Here is a 19,474-nt window from a genome sequence, read left to right as displayed (position 1 = left end):
TCCCGAGGGCCAGTTTTCTCCCTTCGCCATAGGACGCCCGTGTCCTCTGTGCCCCTTCTGCTTTGTGTGGTTCCTGCACGGTCAGTGAACCTTTCATTGCCACTTACCTGGGAGCACTGGTAACAGGGTAGCTGGGGGCACTGGGTGAAGCCCTGGCAGCAGTGATCACTCCTCTGGCCTCCAGCCTATCTGCCCCGATGCTCCCAACTGTGGTGAACATTGAATAAGAGGAATCACGGTCTTGATTTGACTCTCTGTCCCCGGGGGGAAAGGGAAATACACTGAATTACATGGAATAAAAACCCCAGTGTCATGGAATTAGAGAGGCAGAGGAAATGCTACAGTTGGGCAGTTCAAAGACCATCATCTGCAGAATAATCTTATGGGACCCCAGCTTTAATCTTCCCACTCAGTAAACACAGGCATGTGACCCCACAGGGCTGTATTTATTGAGGACCCACCAGCCAGCTCGGAGCAGTTCTCGCTCTGGCATCGGCCATGCAGACGGTGGCCAGAGAAGGCAAGCTGAGTCCAGCAGGCCGGGTGGCCTTCCTCTCCAGGACAGAAACCATCGCAGCAGCTCACAGGCTGAACAGGTAACAAGGCACGACTGGCCTGTGGCAGGGAGGAGGGCAAGCATGTGTCCCCACCACTTGGGCAGCTTGGTTGCAAAGTTGCTCCATTTGCTACCCGGACTTTTCCAGCATGAACCACCAGCTAGAGGGTCATGGATAGGATAGGGCCATGCCTGGGACAGTGTGTGGCCAAAGGGACAGGAGCTCTCTCAGATTTGGAATGAAAATGGGGTTATCAAACCTGAGTCCATCTTTCTCTCCAGAAAAGGTCACGGGCAATGCTTGCAAGTGCCACCAACCAGAGACGGTGAATTCTATTTGGTGTCGATGCCTTAGAGCCCTTGGGGGATGCTTAACTCTGGGTCACGGCCCAACATACGGTCTGAGACAGGTACCTTGTACTAGACTGCCCAATTCATCAGTGGAACTAGCTGCCCCGGGATGTCCCGGTGGCTGAGAGCTCAGCAGGAGTGGGATGGGATGGGACCTAAGCCCTCCTGTTCCAGTGCAGGAGCCCAGCCCCAACAGATGGGCTCAGGAGGAAACTCATCCCCGGGGCAGGTTGTTCCATAAGTGCAGGGTTTCTTGCACCTTCTTTGCAAGCTGTTGGTGACTGGACACCGGGCTGGATAAAACCTGGTCTAACTCAATCCAGTAATGCCTCCATGATGGTGTTCGCAGCAGGCTGGGACAAGCTGGACAGGGAGGAGGTAGAAAAGCAGCAGGCACAAATAATGCAGAACGAGGCTAAAAAGCCAGGGATAGGAGTGACTTAGGGAAACAGAGCAGCTCTGCATCAGAGAGGGTAGGAAGTGGGGCAGCTCCTTCCATGGTGAGGGGGACTGGCTTCTCCTTCCCTTCTCCCTCTTGCCCGGCTTTCTGCAATACCCCATAACAGATCCAGATGCAGCTGCCATCCAGGACCTGCACTGCAGGCCATCCACTCCTCTGGTCCTTTGGGAGGGTGGTGGCCAGGGACTGGGGTTGGAAATGAAGTGGGGCCTGGTGGGTGCCGAGAGCTGTGGTCCTGGCACTGGCTCCCTAGAGCTGTTTTTGCTTGTTCCAGCAAATCCCTGAGTGATGCAGAAAACAAGAAGCTTTTTGGGAAATGCAACCAGAGTCATGGGCACAACTACACAGGTGAGGGGCTGCCTGGCACCACATTTTGCACTTTCCTCTAGACCTGGGGGGCGGTGCTGGGAGGGGAAGAGGGTCTGAGTCTCACAGCCTGCTCTTCCCATCCAGCTGGGCAGCTTCTGGGTCCCATTGCAAACAAAGGCCCAGACAGGAGAGCTTTCTTCTACAAGCACTGTGATCCTTTAAATGCAGACCACTGCAAAGGGGACACTGAGTCAGGTGATTCTTGCCTGCCTCTGTTCTGTGCTTGGAGATCCATGAATGAACAGTGCAATGGAAGGGCTAAAACAGATTTAAAAGCCTATTCAGGAAATAACCCCTCTGCATCCGATCCCTGAGCAAAATGCCCCTTGTCCACCTTTCCAGGTATCAATGCACCTGGTGAGCAATGATCTCAGGCATTGCAGTGGATCTCAGCCCTCCCAGGGCAGGTGCAATTAGTTGTCAATTCAGCAAACCAGGCTTCTTGGTGGAGAGGCAGAAATGATCTGGGGTTGGTGTGTCCAACCAGGGCACCTGGGTTGATAGGACGTGCTGTCCCTGTGCTCCCCTCGTTGGCAGGAAGCTGCAGGTGCTGCTGTGGGTGAGCCCCACATCTGTGTCCCGTACTGGTTCCTCCTCCCTGCTCCCTAGGCTGCAAAATAAGAAGAGGTTTCTATTCCTGGAGCTGGGTCCTGACTCCTTCCTCTTTCTGTTTTCTTTGTAGTGACGGTGACGGTCCGTGGGGAGGTAAGTGCCTTCCAATAGTCCTGAGGCAGACAGTTCTTTGGGTAGACTTGATATCTTTTATTAGACCAACTAACTAGTTGGAAAAATTGTTCTTTGCAAGCTTTCAAGCACAAACACCCTTCCGGTAGTCCTGCCTTTTAGCCAGGGATGCCAGCTAGAGAAGCCTTCATCTGGGCTGAAGGCTGGCATGGCTTCCACGGTCAGTGGCCCATGGAGCCGTAGTGGCCCAGCCTCTGTGTGAATAAGGAAAGGCGGAACTGGTGCCAGTTTGCTTATATAAGGGATTCAAGGAGGGGAAGTGCAGTAACACCAGGCATTTCCCACTTGTACAGACAAGGCTTTTGTCCCAGGGACCTCTCCCACCACACAGTGCCTCAATCCTGATGCTAAAGCCTTGTTCACTTTTGAGTGGTAATAGAGACACCTGAGTCAATATAGCAATGTTTGCATCAAACTATAACATACAACCCATCTCTTCCTGTTGCACAACAAGCCTTGGCCTTCCCAAAAACTCAGCTCTCCACCCATTTTCTCTTGGCTTTCAGTGTCTTTTCCAGGCCTCATGTTCTGCACATACACCACTTCGCGTCAACCCAGAGTTTCCAGGCACATCTCACATGAAGTCTGATGCTTCCTTTCGGTGCATCCTCCTTTGACGGGCACAGCTGTAAATCAGCCCCAGTTTACAACCAGGCTAATCTGCATATGGCTTTAGGCAAAACACACTCATTTATAGGATAGCTACGGAGCGTAGGGCTGAACTCCCCGTGGACTTACGCACTAAGTCAGATTAACACCAGACAGGCCAGGTCCCCATTCTGCGTTAGGTGTATGAACTTGCTTTTTACTCAGAGAGCTCAGCTCAAAACCCAGCGGTCAGGTTTTGGCTTCTCATAACCAGCCCAGCGGAGAGTTTCACTTCCAAGGCCGTGAATTTCTGTCTGTCTCTCTGTCTTGCAGATCAACCCCATCAGCGGCATGTTCATGAACATTTACACGCTTCAAGAGCACATGCAGGTAACGAGGCGATGGCTGCTCCTGTCACGCTGATTATAATCCTTTCGACTGGCAGCCACCTGGCAGGCCAGCGGGTATGGGGTGTGCCGTGCTGTGCCTGAGATTTTAAGGTCCTTCTGTTATGTTTCCCAAGGCCCTGACGTCCCGGGGAAAATCCACTGAGGGCAGAATTTATCTGGGACACTGGAAAAGCTACTGCCCTGAGGCTGAATCCTGGCATATTTCCACTGTGGAGATATGAGGCCAGCTCGGGGCTGGTGCATGAGAGGTTCCAGTGAGAACCTCATCCCCATCCTGCTGCAGGGAAACCCAAAGTGTGACATGCAAAGCCAGGCCCCTGCCTTGTGTAACCAGCTGTGCAATGTGCTGTTGGGTCCCTCTAGTAGCGCCGTTCAGCGCTCTTCCTCCCTAGGAAGCTATGGGATAAGGCTGAGCCAAGGGCCCAGCATCGCCCACATGGGATTCCCCTACAAGCAGCGCTCGGGGTCCTGGAAACGGTTCTGCTGCTCTGTGTCCCCCGGGACACGGCAGGGAGGAGCCCGCTCACGTCCTTCCTCTCCGCTCCAGGAGGCGATCATGAAACCGCTCGACCACAAGAACCTAGATCAGGATGTGGCCTATTTTGCTGATGTGGTGAGGTGAGTGCCAAGGACTTGTGGCAGAACTGGACCGGTACCGGGGCCTCACAGGGAATTTCAGGGACGAATAGGTGTTCAAGACAGGTCTTTCTTTCAGGACAGATCCTTAGAAAGCTTGTCTCTCCAGCTGTCCCAGTATGGCAGCCCAACAGAGAGGTCCCCACACAGGAGGATGCATTTATGGGACGCACCCTCCGGCCCCTCCATCAATGTCTAACCAGGCTAATTCCCTTTACTTCCCTGTGCTCAGCCAGCAGCTTGGGATCCTGGAGGGCTGATGCACTTATTGTCACGTTGCGTGGTGCCAAGAGGGCTCCTCACAGGTCCGGCAGCCCTTGGGACACACGCTGCACAAAGAAAGGACAGCAACTCAGCAACTCCATAGGGACATCCTGAATGCCTACAGAGCAGGCCAAACCAGCATCAAAGGCCCTTCGAGGCGGGGTGTCCCAGGGGGTTTTGTTGGGGGTTTCAGTACGCTCCAGTATTTTTACCTGGGGAATTTGCAGCGAATGCTTTTGCTATCAGCACAATAGGCTGCTCACTCCTGGCTGCAGTTAACTAACCTCACCAGCACCCCCTGCAACAAAGCCCAGCTAATTTTCAGGTCTCAACCTGTGGTCTGTACCCTCCCTCCCCACGTGGGTTTAGGGAACCCACCGAGTCTCTTGGACGTGGGAGAGTCTGGGTGTTAATTCTCCCCCCAGTTGCCGTGTGGGTCACAAGGGGACAGGCCTGTCTGTAACAGAGCCGGGGGATCACCATGAGTTGAATCATTTGGGATGAACCCATTTGGGCAAATTCAAGAAGAGGTTGGATGCTCACCTGTCTGGGGTCTTGTGAACCCAGCATTCATTCCTGCCTGTGGCAGGGGGTCAGGCCAGATGATCTGTTCAGGTCCCTCCTGGCCCTAGCTACTATGAAACCTTAGTGAACAGCACGCTGTTGGCAACCCCAGGCCTGCAGTCTCATCTCCTTGTGCCTCAACTGGTCACGAGCAGGTTTGGAAAGAAGCACCCAGGGTGGCGAGCAGGGCCTTGATTCGCAGCTTGCTCACCCTGGTGTAAAGCTCCTTGAAACCAGCTGAGTTTCACCCACGTGAAAGAGGATGAGTCAGCCCCTCTCTTCCCACTGCCCTGGCTGCAGGGCTGGGACTCGCTGACTGCTCATCTGCCTGCATGGGCTGCAAGGGTCCCTTTCAGGAGCGCTCGACCAGCATAGCCAGCTGGACCCCCAGCGTGCTCCGGGTGCCTTGTGCTATTGCACAAAGTGAAGGGGCTCTCGAGTGAGACAGGTCTGAGAATCTCACAAACCTGCTGGACTGCTGCAGAGCTGTGCGTAACTGAGGCAATGACCCAACTCGGGTCCCCAAAGGGCTAGCACCTCTGGCTGGGGTAACGCTCTGGCCATCTTGTGAAATAAGCCATAGTCACCAGCAAATGCTGGAGTGCAGGCCTTGCCCCCTAGACAGCACCTTCCTTCCCTGCACTTGCATTTCTTTCCACTGCAAAGACGTCTGCTTCCTCCACAGCACAACGGAGAACCTTGCTGTGTATATCTGGGAAAGCCTCCAGAAGTGCCTGCCAGCTGGGCGTCTATACAAAGTCAAAGTCTATGAATCTGACAAAAACTTTATTGTCTACAAGGGAGGATAGGAGTCTTAAGGGATATGAAGACGCTTCCTGAAGCCTAATTCTCTTGAAGCCTAAAGCAGTTTCCTGACGCATTGTGTTGACAGTGAGCATGGATCAGATATTGCGTGCAATTCTTCCCTTAGCAGGCCATTTGTTTATAATTAAGAGCTGATTCCTCAAAGTCCTTAACATAAGCTATAAAGCAGCTTTAACAGTGTTCCCAACAGGTTAGGTGCTTGTAATTCATAAACTTTTATGGCTAGTGTAATAACCTGTGATCATTTTTGCAAATAAAACCTAATGGAGCATCATGTGTTACACAAATCACAACAACAGCCTCCGTGTCCTTGGCTCCAGACTTGACTTTCCCACCGGTATGTCTTGATCAAGGTAAATCAGGAAGAGGGGGAATTGTGAAGGTCACTTGGCAAAAAAATTCTACGGGGCAGAAGTTTTAACGAGCGGCAATCAATCCACGCGAATGGCTGATTTTATTTATTGTTGTCATTGCTGTGACCCTGACACATCATGGCTGCACAACATGCTGTGCCTTTTGCCCTGGGCCTGCTATTACCTGTCCTTTTCCAATCTGTGGCAATAACCCCATGGCTTGCTCCTTCTTGACCTTTACAATAGCTCAGCAGGCCTGGGTGGAGCTTGCTGCAGGGATGAAGCATACTGGAAAGAGCTGAAGAGCTGCAGGTCAGGATTAAGGCCCATTAGTAGATCTAAGTCAGGGCAATTTTGGCCTTGACTTTGGCCAGCCAGGCCTAAAACACACACTCCTATATTCAAATCGCTGATGTGATTTTCAGATCATTCCCTTCCCCAGATTGTATACCTAAACAGACCCAGAAATGGATCCTGGTGACATATTGTATATGCTCAGGGTGGCCAGTGCTTTGTTACACCCCCTCCTCCCCACCCAAATGAGTGGATCATAGTAGCATGGAAGGTGTGATGGTTCAGGGTATGAGAAGCAAGATCTGTGGGGTGAGGCAGTTTCATTGACTGAACCAAGCTTCATAACTGGAAGAGATAAGAGATGAGCTTTGATAGTGTCTAGGGTTTTTTTACACCAGCTGCTGTTTTAGCTTGCTGATCCTTTTTTTTTTTTTTTTTTAGGAAAAATTGTCATGTTCCCAGCCAAATCAACTCCAAATCCATGAGTCGGTCAAAAACCATAAGTGGCCCTACTACCAGCAAACATCCTTCCCCAACACCCGGGGCTTCAGATGTTTCCAAATCATTTGGTGAGCATCTTACAATCCTAGGGGTTCGGATGTCCCCGAGTTTCACTTGCCCTCAGCCATATGGCCACAGAAGCAAGCTAGGGAGGAGTCTCCCGTTTCCATAAAGTTGGCATAAAGCCAAAATCTTTTCACTGGAAAAGTGAGAGGTTAACTATACATGATCATTAATCAGCAACCTAACGATCGAAGGGAAGCTGGGTGACAGTGACCATGAGCTGATCACCTTCATCATCTGCCATAAAGCTGGCAAGTCCGTCAGCAATACAGAAGTCCTCGACTTCAGGAAAGCTGACTTTGACAAGCTCAGGAGGCTCATCAGAGAGCCCTAAAGGGCCACAACCCAAAGATGAGGGGAGTTCAGGACGAGCGGTTGCTCCTCAAGGGAGTAATCCTGGATGCACAAGCAAAGTCCGTCCCGTCTTGGAGGAAAGGCAGCAAAAAGGCACAGCAGCCCCCCTGGCTCTGCAGGGAACTAGCAGACCTCCTATGTCTTAAAAGGAAGACCTACAAACGATGGAGGACTGGAACCACCACCAAGGAGGAATACCCTGCTCTGGTCCGGACCTGCAGGGAGCAAACCAGAAAAGCCAAGGCCGTGAGGGAACTCCAGCTAGCTACAAGTATCAAGGACAATAAAAAGTCCTTTCTCAAATATGTGGGGAGCCGGAGGAAAACCAAGGGCAACGTTGGACCCCTGCTAAACCAGATGGGGCAACTGACAACTGATGCCCAGGAAAAAGTGAACTTGCTAAATGGGTACTTTGCATCAGTTTTGCACCAGTCCCATGGGACGCCCCTGCCCACTGTGGGTCAGGGAAGTCCGGGTGAGGGAGATCCCCTGCTGACCTCGTGAAGGAACACCTTGAGAGGCTGGACACCTTCACGTCAGCCGCCCCTGATGGGTTACACCCCAGGGTACTCGGGGAGCTGGCAAGCATCATAGCTCAGCCCCTGGCATGGGTCTTCGAGAGCTCCTGGTGCTCTGGTGAAGTGCCCGAAGACTGGAAGAAGGCCAATGTGGTGCCTATCTTCAAGAAAGGGAGGAAAGTGGATCCAGCAAACTACAGGCCCATCAGCCTGACCTCTATCCTGGGGAAGGTCTTGGAAAAGATTATGAAAGAGGCCATCCGTAACAGACTGGCTGAAGGCAATATCCTGAGGGATAGCCAGCACGGGTTTGTTGCGGGTAGGTCTTGCTTGACCAATCTCATTCCCTTTTACGACCAGGTGACCTGCCACCTGGACAAGGGAGTGAAGATTGATGTCATATATCTTGACTTTAAAAAAGCCTTTGATCTGGTATCCCATGATCACCTCTTGGCAAAACTGGCCAACTGCAGCCTCAACCTCACCAGGATCCGCTGGCTGGGGAACTGGCTTCGCAGCAGGACCCAGAGGATGGTGGTTGATGGAAGTCAATCGTCATGGTGCGCTGTGACCAGTGGGGTCCCCCAGGGCTCTGTCCTAGGGCCTGTACTATTTAACATCTTTATCAATGATGTGGACATTGGTGTCAGAAGCGGACTGGCCAGGTTTGCCGACAACACCAAACTCTGGGGTAAAGCATCCACACCTGAGGACAGGAGGGCAATCCAGGCTGACCTGGACAGGCTCAGGAAATGGGTGGATGAGAACCTGATGATGTTCAACACTGAAAAATGTGAGGTTCTCCACCTTGGGAAGAAAAACCTGCAGCATCCTTATAGCCTCGGCAGTGCTACACTGGCTAGCACTATGGAAGAAAGTGACTTGGGGGTCATCATTGACCACAAGAGGAACATGAGCCTGCAATGCGATGCTGCGGCTAGTAAAGTGACCAAAACGCTGGCTTGCATCCATAGATGCTTCTCAAGCAAATCCCGGGACATCATTCTCCCCTTGTATTTGGCCCTAGTGAGGCCGCAGCTGGAGTACTGCGTCCAGTTTTGGGCCCCACAATTCAAAAAGGATGTGGAGAAGCTTGAGAGAGTGCAGAGGAGAGCCACATGCATGATCGGAGGTCAGGAAAACAGACCTTATGATGAGAGGCTGAGAGCTATGGGACTCTTCAGCCTGGAGAAGCACAGGCTCAGAGGTGATCTGGTGGCCACCTATAAGTTTATCAGGGGTGCTCACCAGGATCTGGGGGAAACGTCTGTTCACCCAAGGGATGACAAGATCAAATGGTCACAAACTGTGCCATGACTGATTCAGGCTGGACATAAGGAAGAACTTCTTCGATGTCCGAGCCCCCAAGGTTTGGAATAGACTGCCGTCAGAGGTGGTTCAAGCGCCTACATTGAACGCCTTCAAGACACATTTGGATGCTTATCTTGCTGGGATCCTATGGTCCCTGCTGACTTCTTTCCCCTGGGGCAAGGGGCTGGACTGGATGATCCTCCGGGGTCCCTTCCAGCCCAAATGTCTATGAAATCTATGAAACCTCCAAGAGTACTACTCTGTGCCAGAAAGGCAGCCATCCCCAGCAACTAGGAAAACCACCTGAGTGGTCACTGTATTTCCCCTGCCAGGTCCTTCTGTCGTATCAGTCCTTAGGTGCTGCCCTGTTTCTCTCTCTCAGGGCATCATGCAAAACCCGTGGCTGTCCCCAGTGTCCTCGCACTGTCACTGCTGGAGAGCAACATAAGAAGGACCTTTTCTTTTTTCCCTTGCAGAAGGAAGAATGGCATGAGAAAACTTTCCAAGCAATTAATGCAAAGCAGGAACAGTCCCTGCAGCTAAAACCTGGCTGCGGTCCAGTTACTCGTCCAGCAGACAGGCCCAGGGCTCCACCTTGCTTCTTTCTCAATGATGGCTAAAGCCCTGTGCAATGCAAGTGGAAGTGTAGCACCACACACAGGGTCCCAGCTGCTCATCAGGCTGACTGGCCATTCACCCAGTGCCTCACCTGCTGCAACCACATTTCCGAGTAAGCAACAGGACTGTCCTCGTGATACGAGAAGTGAAGCTTGGTTCTAGAAAATCTCAGCACCGGGTCATTTGTGATTCTGAGCCAGAGCTGGGCATGGGATCTATGGAGATAAATAGGTATGTATATATATGTACATGCGCCACCAGCTATAGCTTGAGGCAGAGAGCCAGCCCATGTCATGCAAGTCACTGCCAACTGATTTGTATTTCTGTCTCTTTTGGTAAGAGCAGATCTGACCAGCAACATGGGGGTAAGATCTGTCCCTTCTTGCCTGCATGTGTGCTCCCTGGGGACTTTCTCCACAGAGCAGACACGTAGTTAGCTGTGTTGGCCTGAAGTCAAGTAGAAGCAAGGGTAGATTTGCACCTTATAGACCAACCAAAGTAGATATATATAGTCCAAGCTTTCATGAGTTGAGGCTCAATTCATCCAATGAATTTGATGATCAGAGCCATTTTATGAAGTGACTTTCACATCAAAGTTATAGAAACCTCCATCTGGTTACATGCGCCTCTCTAGGGACCCAGAGCCTTGCTGTGGGTATTCAAAGCTCCTTTAAAACATTTGTGGGCAATATCAACAACCTGGCCACAGGGCTATTAGCAACAGCAGTTTGCATTGATTTCCTGCACGCTCAAGACACGGAAAGGTTTGTGAATTCTCAGAGGGCTAACAGCAACTATAAGCCAGGCCCAGGGATCAGACCCTTCCTGGCATCAAATAGGGATTTTACCCTCCTGCAGCACAGGCTGGCAGGACCTCTGAAGAGCTGCAGCATCCCCTCAGCCACAGCTGCAGCTGGAGGAGAGGGCTCTGACACAGCTTCCCCAAACCCAAGGGAGTGAACACTGACCACTTCACCTGCTATGTGCTGAGTGATACTGGCATGGAGCTGTGGCTAGCTCCCCACCAGGGAGGTAGCTTTACTGGGAGAGGATGGCATTCACCAAAGAAAACGTAACAATCCACACAGTTGAACTAACCCAACCATTGCCTGGCTCCATTCCCTTTGCTCGGTTGGCTGCTTCTCTAATCTGCTGGGACTTTCTGTGATTTAAAGCCACCAGTTTGCATGGGCAGCCACACTCCTGCCCATAGCCCCTTGTCATGTAAAGGAGAGAGCTGGCAGCTAGAGGGAGGAGCAGGTCTGCAGCACAGAGAGGGAAATCCTACCTCTTATTCGCCATGTCAACACAAACTATCCCCAGAGCCACTGATTCCACAAGGTTTAATTGCAAAAGATAAACCCCTTTTGCCAGGGGAAAGGGTGCACATATAGTTGGTCCACTCCATTTCCAGAAAGCAGCACTGCCTTACTGAAGGCCCAGAGGATCTCATGTAACCTTGGTGGTTTGGGTTTGCAGGACTGAAATGTTTTGAGACAGAGGTAGTTAGCCATGGTAGTCTGAAGTCAGGCAGAAGGCAGGGTAGATCTGCATTTTTTAGACTAACTAAATCAGAGATGTGTAACATCTGCTTTTGTAAGCAGCAGCCTTGGTTTACTTGATGTACATATATATGTGTGCATGTGTGTGCTTTGAGTGAAGTAAGCCTGTTGCTTACAAAACCTTATGCTATGTATCTCTGATTTGAACCCTGCCTTCTGCTTGAGAAAAAGACGGCAGCACATTCTGAGAACCCAGAACCAACCAGGAAGCCTCCTTAGCTTCCCGCAGTAATTCTCCCCAAAGATGTCTAGGTGTCCTTATTAATAAACACTACAAAATCAATGTCTACAAGCCACACACACGGCATGGGGGGACTTATATAATCCACCGATATGCTGATCTGATTATTCACCAGAAGCTTAGGATCGACTATGCCAAGGCTGCAGCTTCATCTCTCATGAGTTGTTTCTTCTCCCTTGTACACGACGATGTTCTGGTCCGTTTCATACACCTTGACCTTGTAAAGAGTCCCCGGGGGCAGGCGCTTCTGGAGGTTTTCCCAGATGAAGACAGCGACATTCTCTGTCGTACTGCAGGTAAAACAGGGCCAAATTCAGCAGAGGCGCGGTACCCGCCCATGGAGCGTGACCGAAAGGGAGAGGACACCGAGAGGCGGTCAGTTAAGCTAAATGAAATTGTACTTTGAGAAGTACCAGGGTTGGAACAGGTGCCAGCAGACACAGCACCTGCCATCTGTAAGTTGGTACAGGCCGGACTCTGCTGGTGCCTCAGTCCCTCTATTAGTCCCCACTACCCACCTCACAACATCAGCAAAGTACTCCACATCCTTGTCCAGGTTCTTGTGGTCAAGTGGCTTCATGATGGCCTCCTGGGGGAGGGAGGAAGGATGTTAGTGGCTCCATCAATGAAACACCCAGAAACACAGGAAATAACAGCTTCTAAGCTTTGCAGACTCGTACTCGGGGAGTTGGTTAGGAATGGCCCTGAAGAGCACCCCAGGGAATAGTGGTAGGAAATCTCATTAGGGCCAATGTCAAACTTCTCCAGAAAGACCTGAATTATACAGTGTTGGCAGGAAGGTAGCAGGGCAGAGTTGTTTTAGAGAGGCAGCAGCAGCCACATCACAGATCAGTGTGGGGACCAGCACGGGACATTACACTCCAAGAGGATGCCATGCTGCAGCACTGTGCTCTCCTCTCCAGCAAAACAGACTCCTTCCCACCACCAGGCGCACACAAACTTTTACGCCACAGCTAAATCCTCAGTGGGGTATTGCCAGCAATGTAGCACTGTTACCTGCATATGCTCTTTCAGGTCTGTCAGGTTTATAACCATTCCTGAGACAGGGTCAATCTGCAGGGCAAAGAGAGAGAGAAAAGAGATTAGCCACACCAGCTGTAAGTGCTTACTACTCATGCATGGTTTGAGCCGTGCCAAAAAGTTTAGGCAGCATAAACTAGGTTTGTTTTGCATCTGCAGTACCCTAAATATAGCCATGGGGTGGTGTCTCAAGAAAAAATTCCCTCTTCACCTCCAAATGCCGTCTGAGCTTCCAGCTTCCTTGTGTAACTCCACACAATTGCACCAGTACAGGCTGGGGACAAACTGGCTAAGCAGCAGCTCTGCAGAAAAGGACCCGGGGGTGACAGTGGACAGTAAGCTAAATATAAGCCGACAATGTGCCCTTGTTGCCAAGAAGGCTACTGGCATCCTGGGCTGCATTGGTAGGAGTGTTACCAGCAGATCGAGGGCAATGATTCTTCCCCTCTATTTGGCACTGGGGAGGCCACATCTGGAGTCTTGTGTCCCATTTTGGGCACCCCACTACAGAAAGGATGTGGACAAACTGGAGACAGTCCAGTGGAGGACAACAAATATGGTTTGGGGGCTGAGGTACATGTCTTGTGAAGAGAGGCTGAAGAAACTGTGCTTATTTAGTCTGCAGAAGAAAAGACTGAGGAGGGATTGAATAGCAGCCTTCAAGTCCCTGCAGGGGGGCTGCAAAGAGGATGGAGCCAGACTGATCTCAGTGGGGGCAGACGACAGACCAAGGAGCAATGGGCTCAAGCTGCAGCAAGGGAAGTTTAGGTTGGATATTAGGAAAAACATTTTCACTAGGAGGGTGATGAAGCACTGGAACAGATTACCTAGAGAGGTGGGGGACTCTCCATCCCTGGAGGTTCTTAAGACCTGGCTAGACAAAGCCTTGGCTGGGATGGTGTAGTTGGGGCTGGTCCTGCTTGGAGCAGGGGTTGGACTAGATGATCTCCTGAGGTCCCTTCAACCCTCGTTTTCTATGGTTCTATGAAGTGCATCCTTCTGCAGTGATGCACGAAGCATGAATTTAGACATCAGCCAGCTGTCAGCCAGCACGGGTCAGGCACAGATCGTGAGCACCAGTGCTACCAGGTGTTTTGCTGCTGTGAGTAGACACCCCTTATTCATGAGGCAGGAATAAAGATCTCACTGGCAAGAATTCTCATTGGGGACCCACTAGAACAAGGCATTTCCAAAACAAAATAGCTCCCCAGACTGTGAAGCTGTCCCAAGATGCACATATCCTTGATCTGCAGTGAGCTCCATGGAGGTGCAACTTCCCAGCAAATGAATTTTGTTGCAAGACGGAGGTTTAAGACGGCCCCTGGACATCCTGCAGAGAGGGACGATGAAAAGGAGAGCTGCTTTCTGCAGACCCACCTCACACAAGCAGTTAAAAAAAAATCTTCCTCTTTGTGGTGAAGGGGACAGAGATTTTTCAAGGAATCCAGGGCTTTTGGAAGCTCTGCTGAAGCTACTTCAGAAGGCCTCATGCATTTGCACATGGAACGCCATATCCTGCTACTTATAAGAACAGGAAGGAAATCATGTTGGCACTCACCTCCCCACGTACAGTCACGACAACTAGAGGAAGAAAAACACCAAGTTAGACGTGTAAGTCAGGGCCCGGGAGAACACGTTACAATAGACAGACCACAGAGTGTTAATCAGCTTCAGCGAGTGGGCCGAAAGCTCTTAGACAACGTGGGATGCAACTGTTTAAATCAAGATCCACTGCACCAAGAAAAGTTATGCAGTCACGTACTGCCCAGCCACTGGGGCTCTCTTAGGTGCGCTGTCCACTGCCAGCGTGCACAGGTCTGCGTGTACAAGATCCACTTGTTTCTGTCAAGTGTCCTCTGGAATTACACCTGCATCCGAAATGCCTTTGTGATGCCACCCCCACCAGAAGGCATGGGGGCCAGAGAGGGCTCAACAGTCCCTTGGTTCTTTCTGCAACTTGACTGATAACGTCAAGGGAAACTGTAGAAGCTGAGACAAAAACAGGAGCCCTCCTCCAGGTGCCTGAACTAGAGGCTGCCCTGGAGACTCTTCCTTGGGTAGAGCCGTGCAGCCACCCTCAGACCGGGAGCAACAAGGAAGCAGGGGCACAAGTACAACCTGACTGTTTGCAAAGCCCTGAGTCAGAGCCGGAGGGATGATACAGGGATGCACTGGAAGGTCCTTAGATCAGAGTGCCAGAAGCACCTGGTCCAGGTCGGGACTCTCATTGCTGTTACACTCGGATCTTGTTTCGGTTTCCTCAGCAGTCTTCGTATCCTCCGGATCAGTGGAAAGGCAATACAGCCATCCCAGTGTCCAGGGGATGAAAAGGCACCCATCCGGGAGCCTGGATTCAACTGTTCCCTGAAACAAGGTGTCTGGCACTTGTGGTCTACAGTGAATAGGTCTATTTTGGGGACTTGCCAGAGAGGCTCTATAACTGACAGAGCACTCATGGTCATTGGAGAATTACCTCCTTGTTTGACATGGAGTCAAACCCACCCCCAGAATCATATGACATCCTACCAGAAGATCTGGCCCAGCTCCCCCTTGCCAATGCAGAGCTGTGGGTCTGCTAGCATGTGTACTCTGGATCCTGAAGAGCCAGGAATAAGCTGCATGCCAAGGGGATGGCCCTGAGCTCTGGGGCATTTACAGAGGCAAGTGTCTTGTGACCCAGATGAGTTTCCAACCCTGAGTAGAAGCACCAGTGTTGACATGCAGAGGAGTAGAAAGAGGGGTCCTTGTAACAGGTTTAAACAAAAGACAGATTACCTGGTAGCTATGAACCTCTAATGGGCAGAAATGAGAACCCACTTGCAACACCCTTCCCATTTAAGAGCGACCATGGAGAACTACTCTCTGAATACTGCTTTCCAAGCAGCTGCAAACCCCCCTTACAGGAGCTGTATTTTTACCATACTTCCTAAGCTTGCTGAGGAAAACACCCTGTGAGACAATAACCAAAGTCTGGCTACAGACACGTTAAATCGCAGCCACTGATTCAGCTCTCCCATCTTACCCTGCCCTGGAAGAAAATCAGGTTGGTTTGACATGGTTTGCTTTTAACAAATCCATGCTGCGTATTACTCATTGTCCTATTATCTGCTATGTGATTGCAAACTGATGGATTATTTGTCCCAGTATCTGTCTGGAAACTAATGTTAGGCTGATTGGTCCATAACTTCCTGAGCCCTTTTCCCTGCTGTTTGAAGACAGGCACCATGTTTGCCTTTCTCCCATCTTTGGGAACCTCACCCACCTTCCACAAAGGCTCTTAAAGGTGGCTCTGAGATTGCTTCAGCTAGTGCCCTAAGCACGTGAAGGGGAATTTCATCAAGCCCAGCTAACTTGCAAATATCGATCTCATCTCAATAGCCTCGACTGCTTTCCTTATTCTAGCCTTGGTTCTTAGCTTTTTATTGCTCTCAGGAATTCGAGTTAGGCAGCTGATCCGAGCTCACCTTTTTAGGCAAAACTTCAGCTTTCCTACCATCCTGAGTTATTAGTCTGCCCTCCCCTTGGAGCAGTGGACCAGCTACTTCTCTGGTCCTCCTCCTATCACTAAGCACTTAGCCACAGTTTTCTTGTTACCCTTTATGCCCCTTGCTGGCTGGAACTCATTTTGTCCCTTGTCCTCTGAGATTTTGCCTCCTGATGCTTGTGCTATTTATACCTATCCTTGGCAATCGTGTTTCTACTCTGTGCAATTCCTTCTTGAGCTCTAGGTACTGAATAGCTCCTGAGAGAGTTGGGTTTGGGCTACATTTCCTACCTTTCCCTTCCCTAGAGACAGCTTACCCTTGTGCCCTTAATCTTGTTTCTGGAAGAAACTGAACTCCTTTGCCCTTAGCCTGGCTTCCCATGAGATCTTCCCTGCCCACTGCATTATGCTCCCTCTCCTTGCCTGCCTGAGGATCATTCATGAACTCCATTTCAAGCTCGCTGTTGGGCAGGTTACCTGCCCCCTTCACATTCTCAACTTCCCTTGTAATATAACACAAAGAGAAGTCATATTAAGCACAGAGTGAACAGGTGCTTTCTTTCTCTCCTCCATGGATGGTGATAAGTCACAGAGGGAGGGATGGGCCCACACAGCCCTGCATGTCTGCAGCTGCGAGGATGCGATGGCCCAGAGGGCACAAGCACAGCCCCACAGGATGCTGCTCACTGAACGAATCCAACCTCACGTGCACGAGCATGTGCACCAAGAGTGGCAGCTGCATGCACAACACTCAACATTTGCTTTTGAGTAATAGGTTTGCTCAGTGAAACCACCGTTACGATTTACGATCGCTCAGGAGAAGCGGCTTGCTTTGACTAATGCGATTCTGAGACAATCTTTACACTCTGTTGGCTTTAATGGCACAAAAGCCAAATCCCTGGCTAGGACTTTCTGCTGTTGAGAATTAGCTGCATTTTTCACTGCAGCAAATGGCCTCTTCCACCAAAAAAAAAAAAAAAGCTGAAAAGGCCAGACCATGCCGTTACAACAGGGCCACTGACTTCCATCAGCGTGACTGAGAACAGGTCCTGTCCCAACCCCACCCCCTGAGCCATTCTTATCTAGGCCCACAGGCCAGCCACCTCCTCACCTTTATAGTTGTGCCCATGCCCGTTAGGGTTGTTGCATTTCCCAAAGAGCTTCAGGTTTTCTTCATTGCTCAGTGAGGGGCTGCAACAAATAAACAAAGAGCATGTGAGTCCCATTAACACCAGCATGCTCCCATTTCCCTTGGGATGGGGATCTGGCTCTTTCCTGAGTTGGTGGTAAGAGAATGAGCTCACAGGAGTCTCCTAATCAGGATCTATGCATAGCACCTGAGTCATGCAGGGCTTGTGCATGCAAGATTTGCTCTCCCCATTCTCCTTTCCATACCCTAAATCCACTGGCATGGATAACCCCTGGTTTCAAAGGGTGCGGTAAAGCCATACAATCCACGGTGCAGCCTAGCAATCAAATGTAGACTTAATCCATTCCTGTTTGTTAAATAGAGGGATTATGTTCTGCTTGTTAAACAGAGGGATTATGTTGGGGAAGCACTGCCATTTTTTAATTGCTTTGTTACCATAAATATTCTGATTGTGTTTCTCTATGACAGTGTTATTAGCTGCTGAAACAGCTCTGAAGGGTTGAAGGAGCTCAATTAGGAGGCTCTGTACCATGCAAGGTGTAAAACTTCAGACTAATGCAAAAATGGCCATTAATAAAACTTTTAATTAATTCCTATAATGATAAACTTGCCTGTATCACTACACTTGAAGAGATGCTTAAGTACTTTTATATACTTGGTGTATGGAAAATAGCAGTATATACAGCTACGCCTAGTGGCTTGTTTTATTAACTTGAAGTGGTTGGGCTACCTAAACTCCTAAGAAACTGCTGCCTTCTCTTAAGAGACGAACACAAGGGCTTGCAAGGAGAACGCCTCCTTCTTGCCCACTGGTGTGTACGTGTCGCCTCCCAGTCCAGTTCCAGTTCCAGGGGGCAATGTCTGTTTAGTTGTAGTACTCCGTGCCGTCTCTTCCCTGCGCTGTTGGGATGGTAGTGGGTGGGTGTTAGCTAGCGAGATCTTGGGTTTTACATGGAGCCCCAGGCAGGAGCTTTAATGACGAATTGGGGAGAAGCTACTATAGCAATCACAAACTTCAGAAATGCAGAGCTGAGTTATCAGGGAAGTTTCCCAAGATGGGAGATGTAGTCACCTGTGCCAGACTGAAGTCAAGTGGAAGGCAGGGGAGATGTGCACCTTATTGTAGATGGACTAAAGGGGGGGGTGTGCATGTGTGTGTGTGCACATACAGGACGAGTTCTCGTGAGTGACTCTCACTTCATCCAATGCTGTTTGATCAGATGCTCACAGCTGAAACACGCTTCAATTCACAAAACCTTGCGCTCTACGGTTCTTAGTTGGTCTAATAAAAGAAATCGGATTGACCCAAATAACCTTGTCTGCCTGTGCTCCACACATACACACTCACACAGATACATGCACACACACACAAATGCACATGGATACACACAGACACATACACAGGGAGACAGACACACACAAATGCACAGACACGTGGTACACACACACATACTTATAGACGCACATCGACACAGATATACGTACACAAATACACAAGGAATGCATGGACAGACACACACAAATGCACAGACACATGGTACACACACACATAAATACATATACACACGCGCAGACGCATGGATTCGCACACACGTAAACAAAGACATACACAAACGCATAGACGCACAGTACACACACATATATATGCACACAGACACGCGGATTCACACACACACATATACACACACAGACACACAAACGCACAGACACACAGTGCACACACATGCACAGATATACATGCACAGGGATACACACAAATACACACAGACGCACAGACACATGGTACACACACATGCAGATATACACACAAGGGCACAGCGATACACACAAATATGCACACACAGACACACAAATGCACAGACACGGTGCACACACGTGCACAGATATATATGCACACAGATACGCACAAATACACACAGACAGACACATGATACACACACGGGCACACCGATACACACAAACATGCACACAGACGCACACAAATGCAGACACACAGTACACACACGTGCCCACATACATGCACATGGATACAGACAAATACCCAGGCACACACGAATGCACAGACACACGGTGCACACACGTGCACAGATATACACGGACAGGCACACCGACACACACAAATATGCACAGACAGACACACACAACTGCACACACGCACGCTGCACACGCGGCCGAGGCCGGCAGGAGGCGGGCGGGCGGGGCGGGGCGGCGGGCGCT

At 50.4% G+C, this 19,474-nt stretch overlaps 2 protein-coding genes across 3 annotated transcripts; one reads left to right on the top strand and one right to left on the bottom strand.

The window, feature by feature from the left end:
* Positions 1–488: 488 nt before the first annotated feature.
* On the top strand, positions 489–7,250 carry LOC102370641 (6-pyruvoyl tetrahydrobiopterin synthase-like). 2 transcript variants are annotated; one of them, XM_006026656.3, is made up of 6 exons: positions 489–596; positions 1,642–1,715; positions 2,419–2,441; positions 3,402–3,458; positions 4,026–4,096; positions 6,856–7,250. In XM_006026656.3, the coding sequence occupies exons 1-6, from the start codon at positions 499–501 to the stop codon at positions 7,085–7,087; spliced, it is 555 nt and encodes a 184-aa protein (XP_006026718.1). In that variant the 5' UTR covers positions 489–498; the 3' UTR covers positions 7,088–7,250. The 2 variants fall into 2 exon arrangements, with proteins under 2 accessions (XP_006026718.1, XP_006026719.1); XM_006026657.3 differs by having other exon boundaries at positions 5,628–6,970.
* A 3,621-nt stretch (positions 7,251–10,871) lies between these two features.
* Positions 10,872–18,474, bottom strand: PTS (6-pyruvoyltetrahydropterin synthase). Its single transcript, XM_006026655.3, has 6 exons — positions 18,455–18,474; positions 17,219–17,298; positions 14,182–14,204; positions 12,600–12,656; positions 12,101–12,171; positions 10,872–11,872 (listed from the first exon to the last, which is right to left on the bottom strand). Exons 1-6 carry the CDS (start codon positions 18,457–18,459, stop codon positions 11,731–11,733), a joined length of 378 nt encoding a protein of 125 aa, XP_006026717.2. The 5' UTR covers positions 18,460–18,474; the 3' UTR covers positions 10,872–11,730.
* Between the last annotated feature and the right edge of the window lie 1,000 nt (positions 18,475–19,474).

Source organism: Alligator sinensis, unplaced genomic scaffold (assembly GCF_000455745.1).
Source record: "Alligator sinensis unplaced genomic scaffold, ASM45574v1 scaffold1241_1, whole genome shotgun sequence".
Classification (NCBI taxonomy): domain Eukaryota; kingdom Metazoa; phylum Chordata; order Crocodylia; family Alligatoridae; genus Alligator; species Alligator sinensis.
This window is presented reverse-complemented; position numbering and strand designations above follow the sequence as displayed.